Below are 24,641 nucleotides of genomic sequence, written 5' to 3' on the forward strand. Positions count from 1 at the left end.
TTTGGACACACCTTCTCATTCAAAGAGTTTTCTTTATTTTCATGACTATGAATATTGTAGATTCACACTGAAGGCATCAAAACTATGAATTAACACATGTGGAATTATATACATAACAAAAAAGTGTGAAACAACTGAAAATGTCATATTCTAGGTTCTCCAAAGTAGCCACCTTTTGCTTTGATTACTGCTTTGCACACTCTTGGCATTCTCTTGATGAGCTTCAAGAGGTAGTCACCTGAAATGCAAACCGGATGGAATAGCATGCCGCTGCAAGCTGCTGGTTCAGTATGCCTTCAATTTTGAATAAATCCCCAACAGTGTCACCAGCAAAGCACTCCCACACCATCACACCACCTCCTCCATGCTTCACAGTGGGAACCAGGCATGTAGAGTCCATCCGTTCACCTTTTCTGTGTCGCACAAAGACACGGTGGTTGGATCCAAAGATCTCAAATTTGGACTCATCAGACCAAAGCACAGGTTTCCACTGGTCTAATGTCCATTCCTTGTGTTCTTAAGCCCAAACAAGTCTTTTCTGCTTCTTGCCTTTCTTTAGCGGGGGTTTCCTAGCAGATATTCTACCATGAAGGCCTGATTAACACAGTCTCCTCTTAACAGTTGTTCTAGAGAGGTGTCTGCTGCTAGAACTCCGTGTTCCATTGACCTGGTCTCTAATCTGAGCTGCTGTTAACCAGAGCTGTTAACTTGCGATTTCTGAGGCTGGTGACTCGGATGAACTTATCCTCCGCAGCAGAGGTGACTCTTGGTCTTCCTTTCCTGGGGTGGTCCGCATGTGAGCCAGTTTCTTTGTAGTGCTTGATGGTTTTTGTGACTGCACTTGGGGACACTTTCAAAGTTTTCAGACTGACTGACCTTCATTTCTTAAAGTAATGATGGCTAATCATTTTCTTGTACTTAGCTGCTTTTTTCTTGCCATAATACAAATTCTAACAATCTATTCAGTAGGATTATCAGCTGTGTATCCATGTGACTTCTGCGCAACACAACTGATGGTCCCAACCCCATTTATAAGGCAAAAAGATCACACTTATTAAACCTGACAGGGCACACCTGTGAAGTGAAAACCATTTCAGGTGACTACCTCTTGAAGCTCATCAAGAAAATGCCAAGAGTGTGCAAAGCAGTAATCAAAGCAAAAGCTGGCTGCTTTGAAGAACCTACAATATGACATATTTAATTGTATCACACTTTTTTGTTATGTATATAATTCCACGTGTTAATTAATAGTTTTGATGCCTTCAGTGTGACTCTACAAATTTTCATAGTCATGAAAATAAAGAAAACTCTTTGAATGAGAAGGTGTGTCCAGACTTTTGTTCTGTACTGTGTATATATAATGTTTCCATTAGATGACCAGGCGTCCAGCAGAAAGAAACCTTCATATGAAGAGGCTGTTGAGAAAGCAGGTTAAAAATCATCTTTATTTTACCTTTGTGTATTTCATATGGAGAATAATTTGTCCTAAATGTAGTTTCTTATGTCCAGATGCAGTGGTCAGCGATCCTCATGTTTCTGTGGGGTTCGGGTTCTTCCACTGGTTGCTGTTGGTGGTCTGTGGGTGGGCAAACGCTAGCGATGTGGTGGAGATCCTGTGTGTTCCTCTTGCCCACGGCACGCTGTGACCTCCATCTCACCTTGGCCGATATTCCTTGGTTATTAACTGTGCTGCTTTCTTTTTTATTTGATTTTCTAATCATGTTATTTTTTAAAAAATTAGGTATTTGTAATTCAAAAAGTAAATCGGGTCAAAAATGCAGTTTGTTCCCTATTTGGTTGAACTTTGGTTGCCTTATCACATGTCTGAAAACAGCAAACTCATGCTCATAGTTTTCAGTTTTTTTTTCCGTAAGAAATACAAAACTGAACCAGTTATTCAAACTGCTGACATAACCATGTGATTTGAGTATCATGCTGCTAAGTAAGACGTAATGTGTCAACCGGCTGCTTATTTTGACAGGGATGATGGTGGTTGGTTATGTTAGGGGTATCTGGCTGATCGCAGAGTAAGGTGGAGGTGGAACGTTCCGGTAATTTCTCTGGCAGTGAATGGCGTATTTGGGGCAGTGGCCAGTTTAGCCACGAGGTTCTGGCTCTTTTTGCTCCTGCTGTTCTTCAGGGTAATGACATGCCAAAAGAGTTTTTACCTCCACAGACACATTCTGAAGGTTTGGATAGAAAATAAACAGACAGAATCTTGAAACGTAGAAACACATGAATGCATTTGTGTCTTGTGTCTCACTCTCAGGGTCTGCGGCTCCATTCCTGCCATCTTCTCCTATTTTTCGAAGTTTCAGCCACGTTTGAGGAGGGGGGCAATGATCAGCACTCTAGCCACATACTTGATCTATACTCAAGTATAAATAATAAAAAAAGATAAGAATATATATGAATACAAATATAAAATAAAATTCAAAATAAACATAAAAACTGCATAAGACAAAAGTAAATAACCAAATATGTATCCATTAATAAATGAAAATATAAAAGATGTATAAATAAATAAAATAACAATGCATAAAGCAGAATATAAAAAAGATACAAATATGTAATGTGCTGCTATTTAGAAAAAGAGTCTAAAAAGGTAATAAGTAGGCTGTAGTTATTTATTGTCATAAGTGCTAAACATTGATGCATGAATATTGATTTGAATACACATTCTGTGTTTTTTCCAGGTGTGGCATGGTTGGTGATTCCCAGAACATCTTTGAATGCTCATTGGGGCTGGTTGAATTTTCAGAGTTGGCATCTTTTTGTAGTCCTCCGTCCTTAGTCTGTCATCAGCACTGATTTTCAGACTGTTCATGCCAGAGAGCCCCAAGTTTCTAATGGAGGTGTGTACTGACTGATACTTTACTTTTTTTTGAGACTGATATAAAAGTTCAATTAATAGGCTGTAAATTCTACAACTTCATGTGTCTGAACAAGTTACAGTTCTAGAATTTATGTACTGTATTAAGGTCCATTACAGGCTGCATGTTTGGTTGCACGTTATTACACAATGTGTTTCTCTTCCACAGGCCGGATGTGAAGCAGAGGCTTTGTCTGTGTTCCAGACGATGTTCAAACTAAACAACAGATGTGCCACAAAACCATTTCCTATCCGTACCACCTTAGTGATGTTTGCTTTTAATTAAAAGGCCAAACCTTACCACTTTTCATGAAGGAAACTACATTATTTTGGTGTGTCAGTTGATAAAACAGGTACTAGGTCTTGTGATCAGATCAGATGATGAAGTAAAAAAACAGACCCACTAGTGGCTCAAGATGTCAGCAGTTCAGCCACCATCTCAAACCGGTTCAGCGCACTTCTTTTCTGCTTTCTTAGAAGCTATTAATGCTAACATGAAGTCTTACCCAGCTATTTATGGCCCTGCTGGTTCTTCTACAGGCTCTGGACCCCATGAAACAGCTGTTTGTTGGAACGTTGGTTTTCAGAAGAGTTGTTCTGCTGATTATATTTTTCTGCATTTCATTTGGGTACTTAACAAATTATAAAAGGCAAAATATTCAAGGTTAAGGTTAGTCAAGGTTTTAAGACCAAAGTCAGTCATAGTTAAGTCGAATCTTAGAATAAAACAAGCTGTTTTTCTTTGCTGCTACATCATAACATCAATATGTAAATAAACTATGTTCTGATTGGTTGAACACGACAGGTTGTTTTTGCCACTTGTACCTTTAAGATCTGTTATAATTAGTTAACTTAATTTAAAAATGATTAAGTTACTCAGATTATGAGTATGTATGTTCAATGTTGTAATCCTCTCCTGCAGGTATAATGGGTTATGGATGTGGTATCCGGAGCTTTTTAAGAGAACCGAGGATGGGTATTCAAGCGCCAATGTGTCTCGAGTCCAAAACTCAGAAAATGAAAGCTGCGATCTAGTTAAAACTGCATGTTAATGTTACTAAAAGCAGACTGAATGAGACCACTCAATATTTTCCTCATCAGCAAAAGCACAAAAAATTTGACATTTGTTAGTTATTACTATCAGGAAGTGAATTTTGTTGTCATGATATTCAAGTATTTTTTTTATCAAGGCTTCGTGTCGTTTGCATGTGTTTATGTGTTTTTTATAGTGTACATGGAGGGTTTTATAACAGCTGCTTCAAATTTGCCAGGAAACATCTTCACTATCCTGTTCATGGACAGAATTGTTGGGAAAATCCTGCTTTGTTAGTACATAAGTTCCAGTGTTTGAATGACAGCTCAAAATATTTAATTACTACACTTAACAAAACATTCAAGAATAAAGTGCTATAATTATTATTATATTATTATAATGATGCAGATTTTTCTCTGATAGACGTCAGTTTGTTGGCGTCCAGCATGAGCGTGTTCATTATCTATGTAGTAAAGACCAAAGCTCAGAGTGTGATCATGTCTTGCGTGTTAAGCGGCGTCTATGTCATCTCCTGGAACGCTCTAGACGTGTTGGGAACTGAACTTTACCCCACACAACTACGGTGAACCCCAAAATTAATTTGTAATAAAGTTATATTGGTACTGATCTTAAATGCAGAGAGGTCAGACAATCAAAACAGACATAATTTTACACTACTGGTCAAAAGGAAAATTGCTGAAAAATTGAAAATTCAGTTTGCATCCCTGGAATAAATTACATTTAAACATGTATTCAAATAGAACTAATTCTCAGGTGTAATATCACAATTTCACTGTATTTTTGATCAAATAAATGCAGCCTTTGTGAACAGAAGAATTGAAAGAATGACTGTATTAATTCCAGTTTCTGTTAGCTCATCAGCTCTGGGGGTTTTCACTGCAGTGGGTCGTGTGGCAGCCATTATGGGAAATGTAGTGTTTGGGCAGCTGGTGGGCTCAAACTGTGCCATACCTCCGCTTATGTTATCTACACTCCTGCTGGCAGGAGGACTGACAGCTCTATTATAGTCATTATTTCTCGTTTATATCAAGAATAAAAACATTTTTTTTTATGAAAATAATTTATAAATGAAATCAGAGGATACTTAAATGATAACTTAAATGTTTCTTTTTTGAGAGTTTTTTTTTTCTAACAAAAATAATACTCAGCATCAAATGTTTCAGTCCTTCAAACACTTTATTTTGTCCAATCTGAATGTTTGTAAATAACCACACCTGTGCATGCAAAATCTAAAACACAACTCTTAAAATCAGATCTCCATGATCATGGCTGTCTGGTTAACTGCAAACGGGTCACCATCAACGAACCCTTTAGAGTGTATAGAAGCTTAATGAACAATAGCAGCGCAATAAAACAACTTCCTCAAGTGAGTTTCTCTTGTCTCACGGTAAACTCAGTCCAGACTCTTCCCCACGCCGGCAGCGGTGGGTTTATTTGGGTTCAGGCCCTTCTGGTTGCGCATGAGAGGCTGATGGCTGCTCAACACGTCCAGAGAATGCTGCCAATACCAGCACGATTGACAGTAGTATTTAAAACATGCCTGAAGAGTTGAAAGAAAAAATTAGAGTTTAGTTTGGTAGTTTGGTGCGGTGTGTTGCAAGTTTTAATCAATACATTGCTTTGAATCATTTATAGGTGGTGTATAATTTGTATGCATGTCACAAGACCATCATTTTCAATAATACTGGAAAATTATTTTTGACACATACTTAAGACATGACTTTAAACTTAATCTAATAATATATAGCCACAAATCCAGTAAATATTTGGCCAATCAGATTAAAAGAAATAGAGAAAAAGTAACAATTGTAACTATTAAAGACTCAGCAGGGAAGCCTACCAACTCTCCACAAGAAATAAATACAATATTTAGAAACTTCTATGCTAAACTATTCATCTGATAATCACACAAGACAAGATGATATTAATTTATTTTATGATAATATTCAACTCCCAAAAATTAACACCGAACAAATCAGTGCACTGGACAAACCAATAATAGAAAAATAACTCCATATCGCCCTGAATCGAATGCCTAAAAATAAAGCACCAGGACCCGATGGCTTCTCTGCAGAGTCCTATAAACACTTCTGGTCCATTTTATCTCCATTATTCATCAGAGCAATAACGGAAATAAAAGAAAACTCAAGATTACCAGTGCACATGAACACAGCCACTATTTCACTTAACCCTAAACCTAATAAAGACCCAACCCTTCCGTCAAAAACTACCGTCCTATTTCTCTCATCAACGTAGACATCAAAATAATCAGTAGAGTTCTTGCACATAGAATTGAAAAAATTATCCCATTCATAATCGACCCAGATCAGACTGGTTTTATTAAAGGTAGGCATGCATCCAACAACACACGCAGACTATACGATTTAATCCATTATTCATCACTACAACAGGAAAAAACCATCTAGTCACTTTAGATGCAGAAAAAAACTTTAGACGGAGTCAGTTGGGACTTCTTATTCATCACATTACAAAAAATTGGCTTTGGGGAGTCATTTATTAATTGGATAAAAAATTTATACATAGCACCTTCTGCCACAGTCACCACCAATGGACTAACATCACAAAGCTTCACACTGCACAGGGGGACTAGGCAAGGATGCCCACTCTCTTCTTTATTCACCATCTTCATTGAACCCTTAGCAGCAGCCATCCGTCAGAACCCACTCATCAGAGGAATCCACACACCCCAAACACAACATAAGATTAGTTTATATGCTGATGACATTTTACTATTTTTGCAAAATCCTCAATCATCTCTGCAAGAAATAACTAAAACCATTGATTTATACTCTACAATATCAGATTAAGCAATAAATTGGAATAAATCTTTAATTCTTCCACCAACCAAATGGGATGTGGTAGCCCAGGTATCAAGCATTCCTCTATGCTCAGGCCACATCACTTATTTATTAAGGTTTCTTCCAGGCTGTCAGAGCTGACTGGACTCAACTTCACTACTTTACTGAAAACTCCTTCACTCCTTTACTGAAGACGACCTTGACCTCTGGCACAACTTACCACTTTCCATCCAGGGCAGAATAGCGATAATCAAAATGACAGTACTTCCAAAAATAAACTACTTATTCTCATTGATCCCAACCCAACATTCTCTCAATTGGTTCAAATCTTTAGACTCCATCATTACTCGATTCTATTGGAAAAATAAACCACCACGGATAAAATGTATCACTTTACAAAAACCCAAATCTTTGGGGGGATTAGAAGCCCCACATTTATACTCTTACTCACTAGCCAACCAACTTACATACATATATAAATGGATTCACCCCACTCAGTCAGACATTATATGGCTAGACATAGAACAATCATTCTGCGAAAACTAGCGCATATCAGACATCCCATTTCTCAGTCAATCCATTAAACATCACCCATGCTTCAAAGCAATTACAATAACCTCTGCTCTGACAGTCTGGTGGAAATATCATCAAATCACAAACTCCAATCAGGCCCCATCTAAATTCACCCCACTCTGGAACAACTCTAATTTCACAAGCAACAAAAAAAACACTAAATTTCCATAAATGGGCAGAAAAGGGCATCACACATATCAATCCCATTTTTCAGTCTAATAACTTTGTTTAATTTCCCTACTTAGTCCAGGAGAACTGTATCGGGAGCAATCAATTCTTGAATTATCTGTAATTCAAATCAGCTGTTTTATCCAAAATCATATATCATAATCATATAATAGAACCATCAATCTTCACCTTCCTTCCACATTAGGAGATTTAGTTAAATAATCCTTCCCAAAAAAATTACTTTCCAAAATATACAAGATTATAACTAGTTCAAATAAAACCATAACTTTAACAACAATCAAATGGGAAGAAGACCTTTGGATTGCTCCTGGTACCGACTTCTGGACTCAAATTTGTAAAAATATTTATTCCAAGACTAAAAACGCCAATCTTCAGCTCATACAGTATAAGACACTTCATAGAACACACTACACTGGGGAAAGGCTGTCTAAAATGGGATTACTTCAAAAATTTGCTCACACTGCTCAAAACTGTCGGGACACATATATCCACGCCACATGGCACTGCCCACCCATTAAACACTTTTGGAAAGACGTCACTGCCTCCGTGTGGGGACGTGTGGGGACACTTTTATCATCACGGAAATTCGTCCTCCGCACTTCTTTTCGGGCAGGTATAGAGGTTTTCAAGAGCTGGTGTGAATAAATATAGATTTAAACTCAAAGAGACAGGATAGTCTGCGCATGACCTGATGTTCTTTTCGGACCCAGAAGGCGAGATGAACTTCACGGAGCACTAAACTCTCCTGCAGTGTGTGTATCATTCATACTCGAAGCCGGAGGGCGCTCTCGTGCAGAAAGTCCTACCAGGAGACTCCTAATATGGACAAAAGCGTCCAGCTATTGCTGTATGAAAACAGTTGTTTTCGGTTTTGTTTTTTCCATGTCCAAAAAAATCTCCAGCAGGTGATAAATAAAGTACATGAACAATGCAGTGCTAATTGACATAGCATTTATTACAGTATAGAAACTATTCTGCATTACGTGATAAAAAGTGTTGTAGTATATAAACAAATCATTATTAATTGTTATTGTCCAGCAGTTATACATTTCTAAGCCAATTAAAAGCTAGAAATTAAAGAAAATTTAAAGTTGCCTATAGTATACACTACCAGCAAAAGTTTTTGAACGGCAAGCTTGTTAAAGTTTTTTAAAGAAGTCTCTTCTGTTCACCAAGCCTGCATTTATTTGATCCAAGTACTGCAAATCAGTGAAATTTTGAAATATTTTTACTAGCCTATTTAAAATAGCGGTTTTCTATTTGAATATATTAAAAAATATATATTTATTGAGATTTCAAAGCTGAATTTTTTTTGCATCACCACTCCAGTCACACGATCCTTAAGAAATAATTCTGATATACTGATTTGCTGCAAAAAAAAATAAAAAAATAAAATAAAATAAAAAACTCTTATTATGATAATGTGGAAATCAGCGGAGTAGAATTTTTTCAGGATTCTTTGATGAGTAGACAGTTCAGAAGAGCAGTATTTGTCTGAAATAGATATCTCTTGTAAAATGATGTCTTTATCATCACTTTTGATCAATTTAAAGAATCCTTGCTAAATAAAAGTATTAATTTCTATAATTTATATATATATATATATATATATATATATATATATATATATATATATATATATATATATATATATATATTAATGTATAATGTTGCAAAAGCTTTTTATTTCACATAAATGCTGATCTGTGGATCCTTCTATTTATCAAAGAATGCTGAAAAAAATTATTCATCCGTTTTAAATATTAGCATATTAAGAATGATTTCTGATTAATGTGACACTGCAGACTGGAAGAATGATGCTGAAAATTCACCTTTGATCACAGGGATAAATGACATTTAAAATATATTCAAATAGAAAACAGTTATTTTATATAGTATAAATATTTCAAAATATTACTGCTTTTGCTGAATTTTGGATCAAATAAATGCAGGCTTGGTGAGCAGAAGAGACTTCTTTAAAAAACATTAAAAATCTTACTGTTAAAAAAAAAATGGTTGACTAGTAGGCTATATAGATTGCAGAAATGTTATAACCACTACACTCCAGATCAGACCTCATTCAACTATTACAAATTTGACACACTCATCATAATTAATTATACATTTATTTATTATTATACATATATACACAAGGTATTAGTAATACTATCAGTAATTTATTAGTAGTATTTTCATTATTATTATTTTGATTATTAGTAATATTATTGACATTATTGTTATTATTAACATTATCAATATAATAGAAACATTGAGCAGTAATAATGATGTTGATGGAATGATATTTTGCTTGATATAAGGATGTATGAATATCTTTAACAATAATAATAATTATATTATAAATGTAATCAAATCTACACCTAAAATATACCACATATGGTTTTAATGCACCAAATGCTAATTTTAATGCACCATAGGGCTGTCACTTTTGTGAAAAAATCATTTTCGATTTTTAAGACATAAGTGTTCATTGAATCGACTGTAAAATCGGGTCTAAAAAAAAGACATTTCTTTTTTCAACGTCAAATAACGCACGAACATAAAGAGCGCTGGAGACGCACAAGTCAGCAATATTTTTATTTATTGGCATAAAGTTTCGTACAGAATAACAAACAGCAAAAAATATATGTGCAGAGCATTTTTTTTGTAAGTCGCGTTAAAACAGCACGGGTTGCGGGTTGCGTTTTTTTGGGCTTATTAAAGAACATATGGTTGCTTGTTAGGAAAATCTGACAAGCAACTTCGTTTTCTTTACGTCTATGGTGTACATTGATACTGATACATTGATTGACACTGTCTGCTTACAGATATAGCCAAATCAGTGCAATCATATAAGTGCTGTGGCGTAACATTCGTCAAAACATTCAGCTGAATCCGCCCCCTTATCCCCCTTATTGGAGTAAAATGACGTTCAACGTGCAGGCGGCACGCTCTATGATCTACAGAAATATACATATTTCAATTTCTACAAACAATGCCTCCAACGAAGGGGAGAATTTTATTTTATTAAGCTAAATATATGTTACAGCTACCCTTAATGCTCTTGTCTTTCCCTTCTTGTCTTTTTGTCCTTTTCCTTCTCTCCAATCCGATTCAGCCTCACAGGAGATGAGGAAAGTGCGTTCTCTCCGCTTTGTTGCAGTTCCCTGATTTTTATTTATTTTTATCCTTTTTTTCCTAATCAGTTTATCCTTTTCTAATAAAGCAGTGGTTTCAGTTTAATATGTTGCAGGCGCATTTATTGTTAATAAATGATAATGCGGAAAATAAATAATCAAATAATATTGGGCTTGTTTTGGGCTTGTTTTTGAAGCTCTAGTCGCTTATTTGTCTCGCGAGAGTTGGCAACTGTGGTGCAGAGGGGACGGCTGCCATAACAAAAGAAAAACATCAGTGCAGGCTTCAACCTGGCTGCATTTATGATTTAGGCAATTCAAAAATCTCCAAGATTATTTTAAATAATGATTCAATCCATTTCAAACAACTGTTCAAAAAATGAAACTTTAAATGGACTTGAGAACAGGCCATGTGTGTTTTTTTTTATTGAAATGTAACACCATTACAAATTTTGGGGTATTACTGCCAATTCTCCACCACAAAAGCCTGTCCCTGTCAGCTTGCAACGTTCCTTTTCGTAACTCAGAATCTCCCGTAACGCTTTCCGCGCCGCGCTAAACGCCTCATTCGCGCCGCGAGACCTCCAGACACGCGTAAACGCGCCTTTGCATTGACTTAACATTGAAATCATTCGCACCAGACGCTTTATTCGCGTTTGATGTGAACACAGCATTATAGGCGCGTAAAATTGCTGCTATTTTCTGTCTAGCTTTCGCAACGCATAGCTACTGCACTTTCGGAATTCTTTATTTTCTTTTTCTGCTTTTTTGTGAGTTTTGTTACATATATATTTTTTAATTGTTTAATTCTTTTAAAATTAATAGTGTACATACTTGGGTAAAATCGATTCCCTATTTTCATTTTCGAAACTTTTTTTGGTTGGTCAGATCGATTGTGCAATCGATTTTCGAACTAAAAGTGACAGCCCTAATGCACCACACCCTTCTTTTAATGCAACACCTCAGCTTAGGCATACATACAAATAGTAACTGTACTGTGAATGAGAAGGAGGAAAGAAAAGAAAAACACTGACACAGAACCTAGGAGAGGTGTGGTATGTGTTAGTTATGTGTAATTATTTCATTACTACTATTTCTATTGTCATTTTATCATTATTATATTATTATTATTATTATTATTATTACTACTGTTATTATTGATATTACTGTTTCCGCAATCGCAAAATATTATCATCATTTCCATCATTAGCATTTGTTATTGATATTGTTTTTAATATTATTGCTGTTATTATTAATGTTATTAAATTATTATTGATATAACTATTTCTGTTAATACAAAATATCATCATCACCATATTTAGTATTACTATTGTTATTATTATTGCTGTTATTATTGTTGCTATTATTGATATACATTTTATTATTATTATTATTGATATCACTATTTCCGTCCACACAAAATATTATCACCATCTTTTAGCATTACTATTACTACTGTTATTGTTATCACTGTTGCCGTCTTTACAAAATATTATTATAAATATTATTATACATGCTATTACTATTTAAATCTTTCTACTATTTTTCATTGCTGTTTTATTGTTGTTTTGTGTTTTTTTGTTATGTTTTGTGTTCACCCTATGTTGAATGTTTTTGCACTCCTAATAAAAAAAACTTAATCTAATAATAAAACTAATAATGTATATAGATACTGTATGTGTAAAATGTGTGTATAAGAAATTGCAATGCTTGTTTTATAGTTAAATAACAAATATTCACATAGAAAATTTTATATATATAAAAAATTAAATTTCCAAAACGATTAAATCCTCTGTATATTTATAATTAATTTAAAATGCTAATTAAAAATCAAATTAATCGAGACTGTATACCGAATTGAAATCAAAACTAGTTAATTGATAAATGTAATTATAAATACACACACACACACACACACACACACACACACACATATATATATATATATATATATATATATATATATATATATATATATATATATATATATTAGTTTTTTTTTGTATGTGTGTACTGAATTGAATCGTTTGGAAATTGCAAATCTTGCATTTGAATTTAATCAAAACCCAGTGAATCGAATTGATAATCAAATAAATTTGCTGTCAACCCAAAGATTCCTGTCTTGAAATAAATAATTTCCACAATAGAAAATAAATGAATAAGCAGAACATTGCTTAAAAATGGTTGTTCACCATCACATTAATGATGCAGATATGTTATTGTCAAAAGTCAAATTAAACAGAGACCAAAGAATTAGGAGCTGAGCTGTAACGTTCGGTATGATGCTGTGCAGAATCTGATTCCTACCTGAGCTCTACAGAAGAACGGGCCGGGCTGACTGTTACATATTTGGCACATGGAGTCACTCAGATACGGGTCAATCTGGACCTACAGAGGGAACAGGAAGGAAGCGAGGAATATCCACAGGGCTGATCCCACAGCATATAGTATATCTGAGTTCTGCTCTAATGTACCTTCTTGGTAAACTTAAAGGTTTTTATCTGCACAAACGCTGCAGTCACAGCTTTCAAATAGCTCCTCTGACTTCTGAACGTCACTCTGCCAGACCCTAGATGAACAAACGCAACACATTCACTCTATGGCTGAAGCAACAGTAATATAAAAGTAGAATATATGTGTGTGTGTGTGTGTGTGTGTGTGTACATACAACCAATTTATGAATGAAAATAAACTGGAGGCCAAAAGTTTGGAATAATTGAGAAATTGATCTAATGCTCACCAAGGCTGTATTTATTTGAATAAAAATACAGTAAAAAATTGATTTTGCAGCTTAATGTTTTTGTGGAAACAAAAATATATTTCCAGGATTCTAAATAGATCAAAAGAACAGCATTCAATCGAAACAGATTTCTATAACAAATGTCTGTTATGATTACACAATTATAAATGTCTTTACTGTTATTTCCGATCAGTTTAATGTATCCTTGCTGAAAAAAAGTATTGATTTATTTTTTATTTTTTTATACCCCTTTTGAATGGTAGTGTATCACATTTTCCATTAGGATATTGTAATATTATGAATTATTAACTGTGTTTAACATTGATGATAATACAAAATGTTTCTTAAGCATCATATCAGTGTAACAGAATGATTTCTGAAGCATCATTTCTGAAGACTAAAGTAATGAACCTGAAAATTCAGCTTTGCATTATAGAAACATTTTTTCAGTATATTCAAATATAAAACTTTAAATTCTAATAATATTTCACAATATTAGTTTTTACCTTATTTTTGATCAAATAATTGCAATCTTGGTACACACAAAAGACTATTCCAAGCATTATTATTATTCCAATTATGCCAAACTTTTGGTTGCCAGTATAAAATCTACACCTATTTTTTCACTGTAGATAAGAGGAGAATGCACAGACCTATGGGATATTTGTGCTTGTCTATGTTGATGCCTGCATACATGACCTCTCCGAAGAGCTCTTCCATGATGTGGGCCAGACTCTCTGCATTCAACGTCCCATGCAGAGCACCCACAAACACTGTCTTACTGCGGGACCGATGCTGGATGGGGAGGTGGATGAAACTGCTGTCTGAGATAACCCACGGCATGACCTGCACCTGCAGTACAGCGAGTGAGAGAGCGGGGTCAGAGGTCAGGGGTCGGTACAGTTAAGTGCATGTTATTCTCACATCTTTGCTGTGGATCCGCCTGCTGGAAAGTTTGTAGTAGAACTCATGATTATCGTCAGACTGAGCACAGGCCTGCAGGAGCGACTTCACTGACTCCTCCCAGTCAAACAGCAGATACATATAACCTGCAAAAACATACAAGACGTCAAATCAAAGCACTATACACATACTGTATATATGTGTGTTCATATATATATATACACACACACACATTATTTATAATTTATATTCTGTACATACTGTGTGTGTATATGTTTTTTGTATGTATTTTTGTATTTTTACAATTTGTGTATTTTAACAATCTCTGCAGAATTTCTATTATTTAAAATCCTTTAATAATTATAGGGACTTTTCATTTAGATTCATGGTAATCAAAAACAATTTCAATGGCACCAAATAAACTAGGTAAAATAATAATATAAATATATTATAAATGTAAATACACAAATATGTTAATATGCATAAATTAAAAATTTAAAATGCTAATCAAATCTAATTTTAATAATTAGGAAGCAGTCTGCGTGTATCATATTCATATAAAATATCAGTTGAAAACAATGTTTCTTGGTAAAATCTCATTTTTACTTTATATAATTTAATAATTAAATGGTTTGATGATCATTTTATTGTCATCATGAAAGGCATTTTAAGTAGGTTTATGATGGTTATCTAAAACTATTGAAGACATTTTAAAATAATTTTAATTAAATAAATTAAACTGACGTTAAATTACTAAACCTTGAAATTTAATTAATAACTGGAAATAAATAAAAAGTAAAAGTGAATTAAAACTTAATAAATTATAATAATAATGAAAAAAGCGAATAACAAAATTACAAAAAAGCTAATTCAAAATATTAATAAAATCTATAACAGTATATAAAGAATAACAAAAAAAACTATGTATAAAGGTGCTTAATACTGATTCTAAAATATTAGTAACAAAATTAAGTTATACTTGCTGTTATTTTATAAAATTTAGCAACAATTTCCCAGCAAAAATATGTTTGACACAAATGGTGATGATTAGCCTTTTTTCTCTTTCTGTGTGTTGTTGTCTCTGTGCACTGGAAGCTTATTTCACTAAAACAAATTCCTTGTATGTGCAAGCCTACTTCGCAATAACGCTCTTTCTGATTCTGATTCTAAAAGCCTTCTGTTTCCTAAGAAAAAGCATGAATAATACACCAGAAGATGATACGTAAAGCTTTATATGGTCAAGCATCAAATATATTTCTATATTGGTCCATATATTGTTGAATTATAGATAAGATATAATACTATGTGATAAATTCTGCTGTTACCTTGTGGCGCAAAACGTGGATGATTTCCATCTTTACCAGGCCAATCCACTTTCAATGGACCAAAAACACTAAATGTGTTCAACAGGCTAGCTACAGAAACAGAAAAGTTGATTGTGTTCAGAACCATAATACAGAATAAAAGCTATATCTCAAGTGAGTTTCAGTCAGCACACCCTCTGTGATGTCCCATGGCACTCCTCCCAGAAACACTTTACAGGAGTAAACAGGGTTTTTGTAGTGGCGTAGAGGAAGGCTTCCTTCCCAGGTGTAAGTGGGTTCATTTACAGCTGTGAGAAACAGTGAGTCATAAAATCACAACAATATTAATAACAGCTGTAGACAGAACACACGGCTTTTAAGATGTGTTTTTTAAATGTTCCACCATTTTAAAGCCTGATATATATATTTATGTATATATGATATTTATATATATATATATATATATATATTTATATACAGTACAGACCAAAAGTTTGGAAACATTACTATTTTTAATGTTTTTGAAAGAAGTTTTTTCTGCTCATCAAGCCTGCATTTATTTGATCAAAAAAACAGTAATATTGTGAAATATTATTACAAATTAAAATAATAGTTTTCTATTTGAATATACTTTAAAAAAAAAAATTATCCCTGTGATGCAAAGCTGAATTTTCAGCATCATTACTCCAGCCTTCAGTGTCACATATAACATCTAGTCTATCACATGATCATTTAGAAATCATTCTGATATTCTGATTTATTATGAGTGTTGGAAACAGTTCTGCTGTCTAATATATTTGATCAATAGGGTAAAAAGAACTGCATTTATTCAAAATAAAAAATAAATTATAATAATATATATTCTAATAATATATTTTCTTTACTATCACTTTTTATCAATTTAACACATCCTTGCTGAACAAAAGTATTGATTTTATTTAAAAAGAAGAAACAAAAATTTATGAATCCTAAAAAAGTATCACATGTTCTGAAAAAATATTAAGCCGCAGAACTGTTTCCAACTTTGATAATGAATCATCATATTAGAATGATTTCTAAAGGATCATGTGATAATGATCCTAAAAATTCAGAATTCTGTATTTTTGATCAAATAAATGCAGGCTTGATGAGCAGAAGAAACTTCTTTCAAAAACATTAAAAATAGTAATGTTTCCAAACTTTTGGTCTGTACTGAAAAAAAAAAAAAAAAGTATATATATAAATAAATAAATAAAAATTCAGACCAACAATCACACCAAACATATTTTTTACATACTTTTTTACACAATCCTTTTTATAGTTTGTCTAAATGTTCACTAAACTGTTCCATTTCTTAAATAATATATATATATATATATATATATATATATATATATATATATATATATATATATATATATATATATATATATATATATATATATATATATATATATATATATATATATATATATTTGATTGTTGGTTTGTTGTTATATGGCTAAAATAAATATCAGTTTTCACTCTATATTTCCAAATAATATGTTTTAATAATATCACATTAAATGCTTCTTTTTGTGATCAAAGCTTTTTTTCCTATGGAGATAAAACATATAATGCAATGCAATATACAGTGATGATTGAGATGAACAAATAGACATTGCATCTAATAGATCATATTTGATACATTTTAATATGGTAGACAATGAAGGAAACCTAAGTTGTTTCAGTCCAGCAAGTGTTCATCTTAAAATATTACTAACATTATTAGAAATATTTGTATGTTTACTTCATAAAAATCAGTAGATTTCAAATCAAAAAGGCAGATGAACCACCACCTAATATAATTTTTAAGGCGTTTTACGTGTTTAAAAGGTATAAAATATCAATAGAATGTCAGAAGACATGTAGTAGATTGTTTTTTTTCAGCAAAGTTTTGATCATGTTAATAATTTAGAAGCCTTAGAAATGTGCATATATATGATAAATATGATACAGTAGGCTTTACAGGATTCATTTGACACGATGTAAAATACTGAAAACATGCAGCTAGTCATTTACATTCACACTGTATCACATTTTCAATAACATGGCATGTCAAGTCAAAAATTGTTCAACTTCCAAAAATGCTTCACAGAACAGCTGCTTTGAGTTTCTGAGCTGTGGCTAGCAGTTTTTTTAAAAGAAAAGTTTTAGTCAATTTAAGAGTAATGCTGCCTCTTGTTCTGTTTAGCAGGGTGGCTAATGTCACTGTACCTGCAGCTTGTTTATGCAGTTGTGCCTCTCTCTCGATGCAGAACTTGGGTTTGTTCAAGGCCAAAGTGTCCCAGCCGGGCCAGATAGGATCTGTGGACCAGCACCCAACCACTGGCCCCTCGGCCTGAGGTGGCCCCTCGACCTGAGCACTGGAAGCGTTTGTGAAGGTGTTCAGGGGGTTCTGCTTTAAGCAGGCATCTGTGTCCAGTTTCACACCCTCCACCTGCAGTCCAGGCAGCATCAGGGGCAATGGAGGAGAAACTCTGAGAGAACCCTAAAAGACACGGATACAGATACAACTTTACTGTAACTTTGGAACAACTGACACCAACGCTATAGAAACAGAATCTTCTAAATCATCCATTGCACTCTTTAGGGTTTTGGGTATCAGAGGGGAATGCTGTTGCTCACCAGGTGGTCAGATCCAGACGAGATCATGCAGTTCTCTGAGTTGACGGGGCTGCTGGATCCCGAGTGTAGCAGAGAGTGAGGTTCGAGCGCCACCTTCAGGCTGGAGAAGTGCTCCAGTGGTTTTCTTGATGCAGACTCAAGGGCCTGGAAGGCGTGCTTCTGACCCGAATCACTGCATTTTGAGGCACCCAAGACATCCAACGCTGCAGGAGAGAATCAGTGTGATTTTTATGAGACATGCTATTTACTGACTGAGCAACTTTATATATTTATTTTAATTATCCTAAAAATTGCATATTTTGGTGAAAACATAATTGCCAAAAATGTGTTTAAAAATATAACATACATACATAAATATGCATAACATTCATTATAGAATCCTAAGAAAAAAATTACCACAGTTTCCATAACAATATTAGTAGGGTTGCGCCGATCCAGATCGGCCGATCGTTAATGCGCATCTCGTCATTAAAGCCGGTGTTCTGTCGATTTGTCCTACGCTGTCAGATTTTCCTACCTCCCACTAATACACTGGGTAGTACAATTCCACAACGAAAAATGCTACTGTAAAGTTATGGTTTATTAACGTCTACACCTACCACAATCCTAATCATACCCTTACAGTACTGCAAATACAGTAATTATGTGTTATATTCGCGGTTGTAGCTAGAAGGGATACACCTTCAGGAAACCAACAATAAATATTATTTTCTACCAATTAGATCGCGTTTTTATTAAAGTCTACACCTACCCCAACCCTAAACCTACCCTTACAGTAATGCAGATACATTAAATATCATTGTTTAGCATGAGACAAAAGGATGCGATATTGATGTGCACGTGCGCAGTAAACCCGGGTAGGAAAATCTGACAGGGTAGGATAAAATGTCAGGACACCGGTTCTCTAATCAGCAGTAAATTCCATCAGGTGTGTGATTTCACATAGAGCAGCTGTTACTACACAGAGCCGTTGTTAAATGAGAAGCTGCGCAAATCCACTTCATTTTCAGCGTTTATTTGCGCATCTTCTCAGTTAACAATGGCTCTGTGTAGTAACAACTGCTCTATGTGAAATCACAAACCTGATGGAATTTACCGCTGATTAGAGAACCGGCTTTACTGACGAGATGAGCATTAATGATCGGCCGATCTGGATCGGAGCAGCCCTAAATATCAGGCAGCACAAATGTTTTCGACATTGATAACAATCAGAAATGTTTCTTGAGCAGCAAATCAGCAGATTAGAATGATTTCTGAAGATCATGTAACACTGAAGACTGGAGTAATGATGCTGAAAATACAGCTGTGCATCACAGAAATAAATTCCTTATAAAAATATATTAAAATAGACAACAGTTATTTTCAATTGTAAAATTATTTGACAATAATACTGTTTTCACTGTATTTTTGTCAAATAAATGCAGGCATGATGAACCTAAGAAACAAAATAATAAATTACAGTCAGTAGTTTTGAAATGTAGCATGTCTAAACCAATAAATAATACAAAAATATTTATGAAATATAAATATAAAAATAAAATGTGAGTATTAGCTACTTTTTAAAAACTGCCCAACTTCTCGCACACCAGTGCGGTGAATATGGTGGCATGTTTATCATTTGTGTATATCTGTCTGAAATTCTGTCCGAAAATAACACTACTCTTGTGAAAACACTGAATGAATGAAAGAAGTGCTGGATGAGACAGCAAGACATCAGAAACCTGCTTGGTCTGTCTGTCTGTCTGTGTGTGTGTGTGTGTGTGTGTGTGTGTGTGTATCTCTCTGTTACTGGATTTGGGTCAGAACACACCTAAGGCACATCATGGCTTTCATTTAAAACATGGATGGACATGCATTTATGCTTGTAATCTGAGATAGAGAAGCTAAAGGGAAAGTCAAAAAGAAATGCAAGCCAACGCTGATGAATCCAGCATTCTTTCCTCTGTGAAAGGTGTGAAAATGATTAGTTATGAGTGAGAAATCAAGATATGAGACATTACTACAGTTCAGACCTTCCAGACAATCCATCAAAACTGCTCTTGAAAGATCTGAACCAAATACAAAAACAATTTCTTTATCATTTCCCTCCTGCTTTTCAATGTTTTCCCATATAATATAACAACACTATCACTATCTAGGATTATGATATAATAAAAAATACTTTTAAATAAATACAAACACTGTCTATAGGTACAGGATTAAGTATTTACATAAAAAAGTTTAAAGAATGAATTTCAATGAAGAATATTCAATTTACATGATGCACTTTAAAGTAAATATACAAATCATATAAACAATATAAAAGTATATAATACATTACATATATATTTTATAAATTATATATATATATATATATATATATATATATATATATATATATATATATATATATATATCTTTATATTCCTAGATAATCGAGACAAAGCTCTGATAAAGTGTCTGAAAGTAGCTTGAACAGACAGACATGAGTGGGCCATTCAACATTTAAACATCACTCTCGTCACACAGGTTCACTCACGGGGCATTTGGGAGCAGGGCTGGGTCGACCACTGGAACTCTGGGTGGCTCCAGGGCTGCTGGTTCCAGGAAGGGAAGCTCAGAGACAGCAGGCCCCGAATGAGCTCATCAGCACTGGGCGCGGCAGCCAGAGGATCCTGCTGCTCTGGAGCAAACCGCATTCTGCTGACCAGCGGAGAGCAGGCTGTGCCCGAACCATCTATGAGAGAGTTATAAATGTTGCATAAAAGTTCATTATACTAAAAAAAAAATGTTTTGTTCTTTGAGATGTTTTTGAAAATGTCATTTGCCATTCAAAACTAATTTTTCATTTGTAATACAAAATATTTCTGAGTAAAAGCGGAACTCTGTCACATAATGAGAAAAAAAACTGAGGTCGGGTCTTGATTTTAAGCAAAAGGATAATGAATAGTGTGGGTTACATACCAGGATGCTAAAGAAATTCTTAAATACCTTTTTGCTGACTGGTTAACATTTTCCAATAGTCTGTGTGGGCTCAATGACATCAGCAGAAGAGGAAAGCATCAGACTATCAGAGCTTCAGAGTATGTTATTACTGTACAGTAATAACATTTTACAATAAAGCATTTATTAATCTTATTTCATGTTAACTTCAACATTAACTAATTATTCAACTATTCAGTATTATTTAATGGACCCGAGCTAACATGAACAAACAATGTTTGCTCATTGTCAGTTTTTCTTGACATGGGACAATGGGACATATGACTTTGATTAAAGATGATGAAGGAATAACTGGCAGTGATGTACTGTTCAGAATAAGAACAGAAACATCTATTAATTAGGCAATTATGGCCTGTTTCAGTGTCACATTCACTTGATGGCATCGGTGTGTGTGTTGGTGTGTGTTTATATCTCACCTGGGATGTGTTTCCAATAGTTCTGCGGGTTGGCTCCTGTGAACAGCCCAAAGGCCCTTTGAGGTCCATGATCTCCATAAGCGGCCTTGCCGTGTTTTCTCTCTCTCTGTTAAAAGAAACAGTGCACATGCACAAGAGGGTGACTGAATTGCCATATTAGCTGAACATTTCTTTTAGATCTACTTGCAACTAGTTAACTAAAGTGAAACATTACTAGTATTTTACTTTTTGCACATGCATATTCAGCTTGCTAGGATGTGTGGCTATACCTCAAAATTATGAATAAACACTTTTGAGACAGCAAACTTTGAAAAACTCCACTTAGTGTTAAGGGACACTGTCTTAAAACCTAGTGAGCTCTCTATTTAGACGTTAATTATACTCCTTTTTTTCTCTATTTAATACTTAATGCTCATCATCTTGTTAATTCTTCAGCAAACCGCCTTTTGCTATTTGTCTCGGTTTGTGTAGGCCTGCATGTGTTTGTACTATTTTCATCATACACAGCTAAAAGCTGCTAATGTTTGGAGTTGACGCAAAATTAGGTTAAAAAAGTGAAAGTGTGTGTAAAAGCTCTTTCAAACACATAGAACATGACCGTATCTTACCCTGCAGAAATCCATGAGAGCGTCTATATGCAGCTCAAAAAGACAAAAACAGGCTAATTTAACTTTTTAAAACAGGTCAGGCCGTCGCTGCTCCAGGACACAAAACGGAACACGTTTCAGTAATTTTGGATTAAACCGGTGCGTGACACCAGCATTAGTGAATCAAACTCAGGGTCACGCGCACAGACCAAACGACAGTGGAGGCTGGGGCTAGTTGTCACACGGGAAGTTGCCACGAGGGTTATATTTCAGTAACTAAAAACACGGATAAATTAAACATACACATTTTTTTTTAATAACAATTATTTCTGTATAATGTTTGTAACATGAAAAAAGCCAGTAGTCTTTGCTACTTTGTAACCGCTAAAAAAGAAATTGCGTTTCATAAATAAATTGCCCAGGTCACACCTGTCTGTGTAAATATCAAACCATATAAACACATCAAAGTTAAATAAAAATTAGAAGACATCTTCATTTGAGTGTGCTTTCTGATTTATTGACATTTAAAACTCTTTATGATAAATAAATAGAGATATAATATTTAAACAACACATGATTTCCCACAGTCACACAGAGAGGAGTCGGTAAAGCTGGATTTCATTTTTAACCTAGAGGAGAAGGAATATCTGGTTTATGCCATCAAGCACATCATAAAATGGTCTAAAAAACTACTAACAGTGTATTCAACAGCATGAATGGCTCCAGATTGCATTAAAATATCTAAAATAACTGGATTGTGAGATACTGTATTCTTCTGAGAGCTTCATGAGAACAAGAAGCTGATGAATGTTGGGAGATACACCACTCCATAGTCCCAATTCAGTAGTTACACATTCGCAATTACAGAAAATACACATTTCCTGTCAAAAGAGATGTTGCTACAACATGAAAGCAGTGAATTTATACTGATGTTCTTGGCTTTTGATTTTGCTAAACCAACAGAAAGTGATTGTGTTCTAAAACTAATAAGAAAATGTTCAGGATTGTTCAACAAAGTTCATGTTTTCGAAACCAGCTTGAAGCGGTTTCTGGAAACAAATCTACAGTCGTCATGTGGATGTGGGCAGGCATCAGATGTAAGACATTATATTCAGTAAATGTGAAAGATAAACACTGCACAGAGTTTCTATTGATTTCAGGAAAATCAAGAAAGCAGCAAATTATTCACTCAGATGATTAGTCTGAGCAGATGGATTTATTAACTGGTTACTGACTTGTGGATTACAAGGTGGTTTCCAAAAACTTTCAGCCATGTACTGTATATCCTAACAAGCTTCTAAATTAAAACTGATGCATCACCATCTTCTCACGGTTCACCGTCAGCGGAGCTCCGCCGCATTCCTTCGTAGTCACGGTGACCAGCACTAGACGACTGCTGCTGACTGTTTTACTTGCGAACAGGAACGGAAGGAGGAGGAGGTGGTGTACTGAGGTTTCAAAAGATCACAGGTCAGAAATAAAGGCAGAAAAGCGAAGAATTAATGAGTTTTACTTTTATTCAAACCTACATTAAATATAATGAACATTTGAATTCCTCTAAAGTATAACTAATACCAGTCCCTCCACGGAATTTCTGTGATTCTGTGATCACGGAATCCAATGCATGTAGCTATTCACTACTAGTATGACTAACATATTGGAATTCCTGTTATAGGATTTACTGTTGCAAAGAAATAAGACTTACTAAATGGTTGCTAAGGTACTCTGTTTTGCTGCTAGGGAGTGGCTTGGAAGCTGCCACTGATGATACTTCCAAGGCTGCTTGCCAATATAAACCGACCCCCATATCTGTACGATGTTCTGATGCAAAGATATACTTAATGCTGTTTTGGCATTGGCTTTGCAGATGTTTTGTTCCATTTATCGCTACAGTTATCAATCACAGTAATGAATAACTCACGGAACAATTCAATTCAATTCAATTTTATTTGTATAGTGCTTTTTACAATACAAACTGTTACAAAGCAACTTTAAAGAAAATTATGTTTCTACAATATTTAGTAGTAGCTTAAAATTGGTTACTGTCAGTTTATGTGCATATGACACGACTTTTCAGAAAAATCAATACAAGACGTAGTCAGCCAGACGATGAACATTATTAACAGCAATTATTATATGATGCAGTCACACTTGTAGCAATATTTGCTAGTTCTGTTTGTTGACTCAGGGTTAGCATCATCTGAGGTCCTCTGAGGGTCAGCATCATCTCTTCTCAGGTGTTCTGGATCCAGACTGGAGCTTGTGTAAATCCTAGTTACCACGGGATGAAGATCCCAGCAGAAACAGAGAAACAAATAGAGACATCATTAGCATAGCTGCTGCTCCAACAAAGTAAAATTAACCCATTTAACTCAAGCGAAAGAATAAGAAAGCGCATTTGTTTAGATACAACTGCAGTCAC

The 24,641-nt window shown here is 34.5% G+C and overlaps 2 protein-coding genes and 2 pseudogenes across 2 annotated transcripts; 2 read left to right on the plus strand and 2 right to left on the minus strand.

Moving 5' to 3' along the window:
* Positions 1 to 1,387: 1,387 nt before the first annotated feature.
* Positions 1,388 to 3,158, plus strand: LOC128020572 (synaptic vesicle glycoprotein 2C-like; annotated as a pseudogene).
* A 206-nt stretch (positions 3,159 to 3,364) lies between these two features.
* LOC128020573 (synaptic vesicle glycoprotein 2C-like) lies at positions 3,365 to 4,933 on the plus strand. Its single transcript, XM_052607208.1, has 5 exons — positions 3,365 to 3,501; positions 3,795 to 3,919; positions 4,102 to 4,197; positions 4,329 to 4,488; positions 4,780 to 4,933. The coding sequence occupies exons 1-5, from the start codon at positions 3,389 to 3,391 to the stop codon at positions 4,931 to 4,933; spliced, it is 648 nt and encodes a 215-aa protein (XP_052463168.1). The 5' UTR covers positions 3,365 to 3,388.
* A 150-nt stretch (positions 4,934 to 5,083) lies between these two features.
* Positions 5,084 to 22,463, minus strand: LOC128021609 (cytoplasmic polyadenylation element-binding protein 1). Its single transcript, XM_052608916.1, has 12 exons — positions 22,241 to 22,463; positions 21,633 to 21,738; positions 20,753 to 20,950; positions 18,235 to 18,437; positions 17,824 to 18,097; positions 15,783 to 15,896; positions 15,610 to 15,699; positions 14,306 to 14,430; positions 14,035 to 14,233; positions 13,116 to 13,210; positions 12,949 to 13,029; positions 5,084 to 5,466 (listed from the first exon to the last, which is right to left on the minus strand). Exons 1-12 carry the CDS (start codon positions 22,253 to 22,255, stop codon positions 5,320 to 5,322), a joined length of 1,647 nt encoding a protein of 548 aa, XP_052464876.1. The 5' UTR covers positions 22,256 to 22,463; the 3' UTR covers positions 5,084 to 5,319.
* A 1,747-nt stretch (positions 22,464 to 24,210) lies between these two features.
* Positions 24,211 to 24,641, minus strand: part of LOC128021647 (regulator of telomere elongation helicase 1-like) — a 43,917-nt pseudogene continuing 43,486 nt past the window's right edge.

This window comes from Carassius gibelio, chromosome A10, assembly GCF_023724105.1.
Source record: "Carassius gibelio isolate Cgi1373 ecotype wild population from Czech Republic chromosome A10, carGib1.2-hapl.c, whole genome shotgun sequence".
NCBI classification, from domain to species: domain Eukaryota; kingdom Metazoa; phylum Chordata; class Actinopteri; order Cypriniformes; family Cyprinidae; genus Carassius; species Carassius gibelio.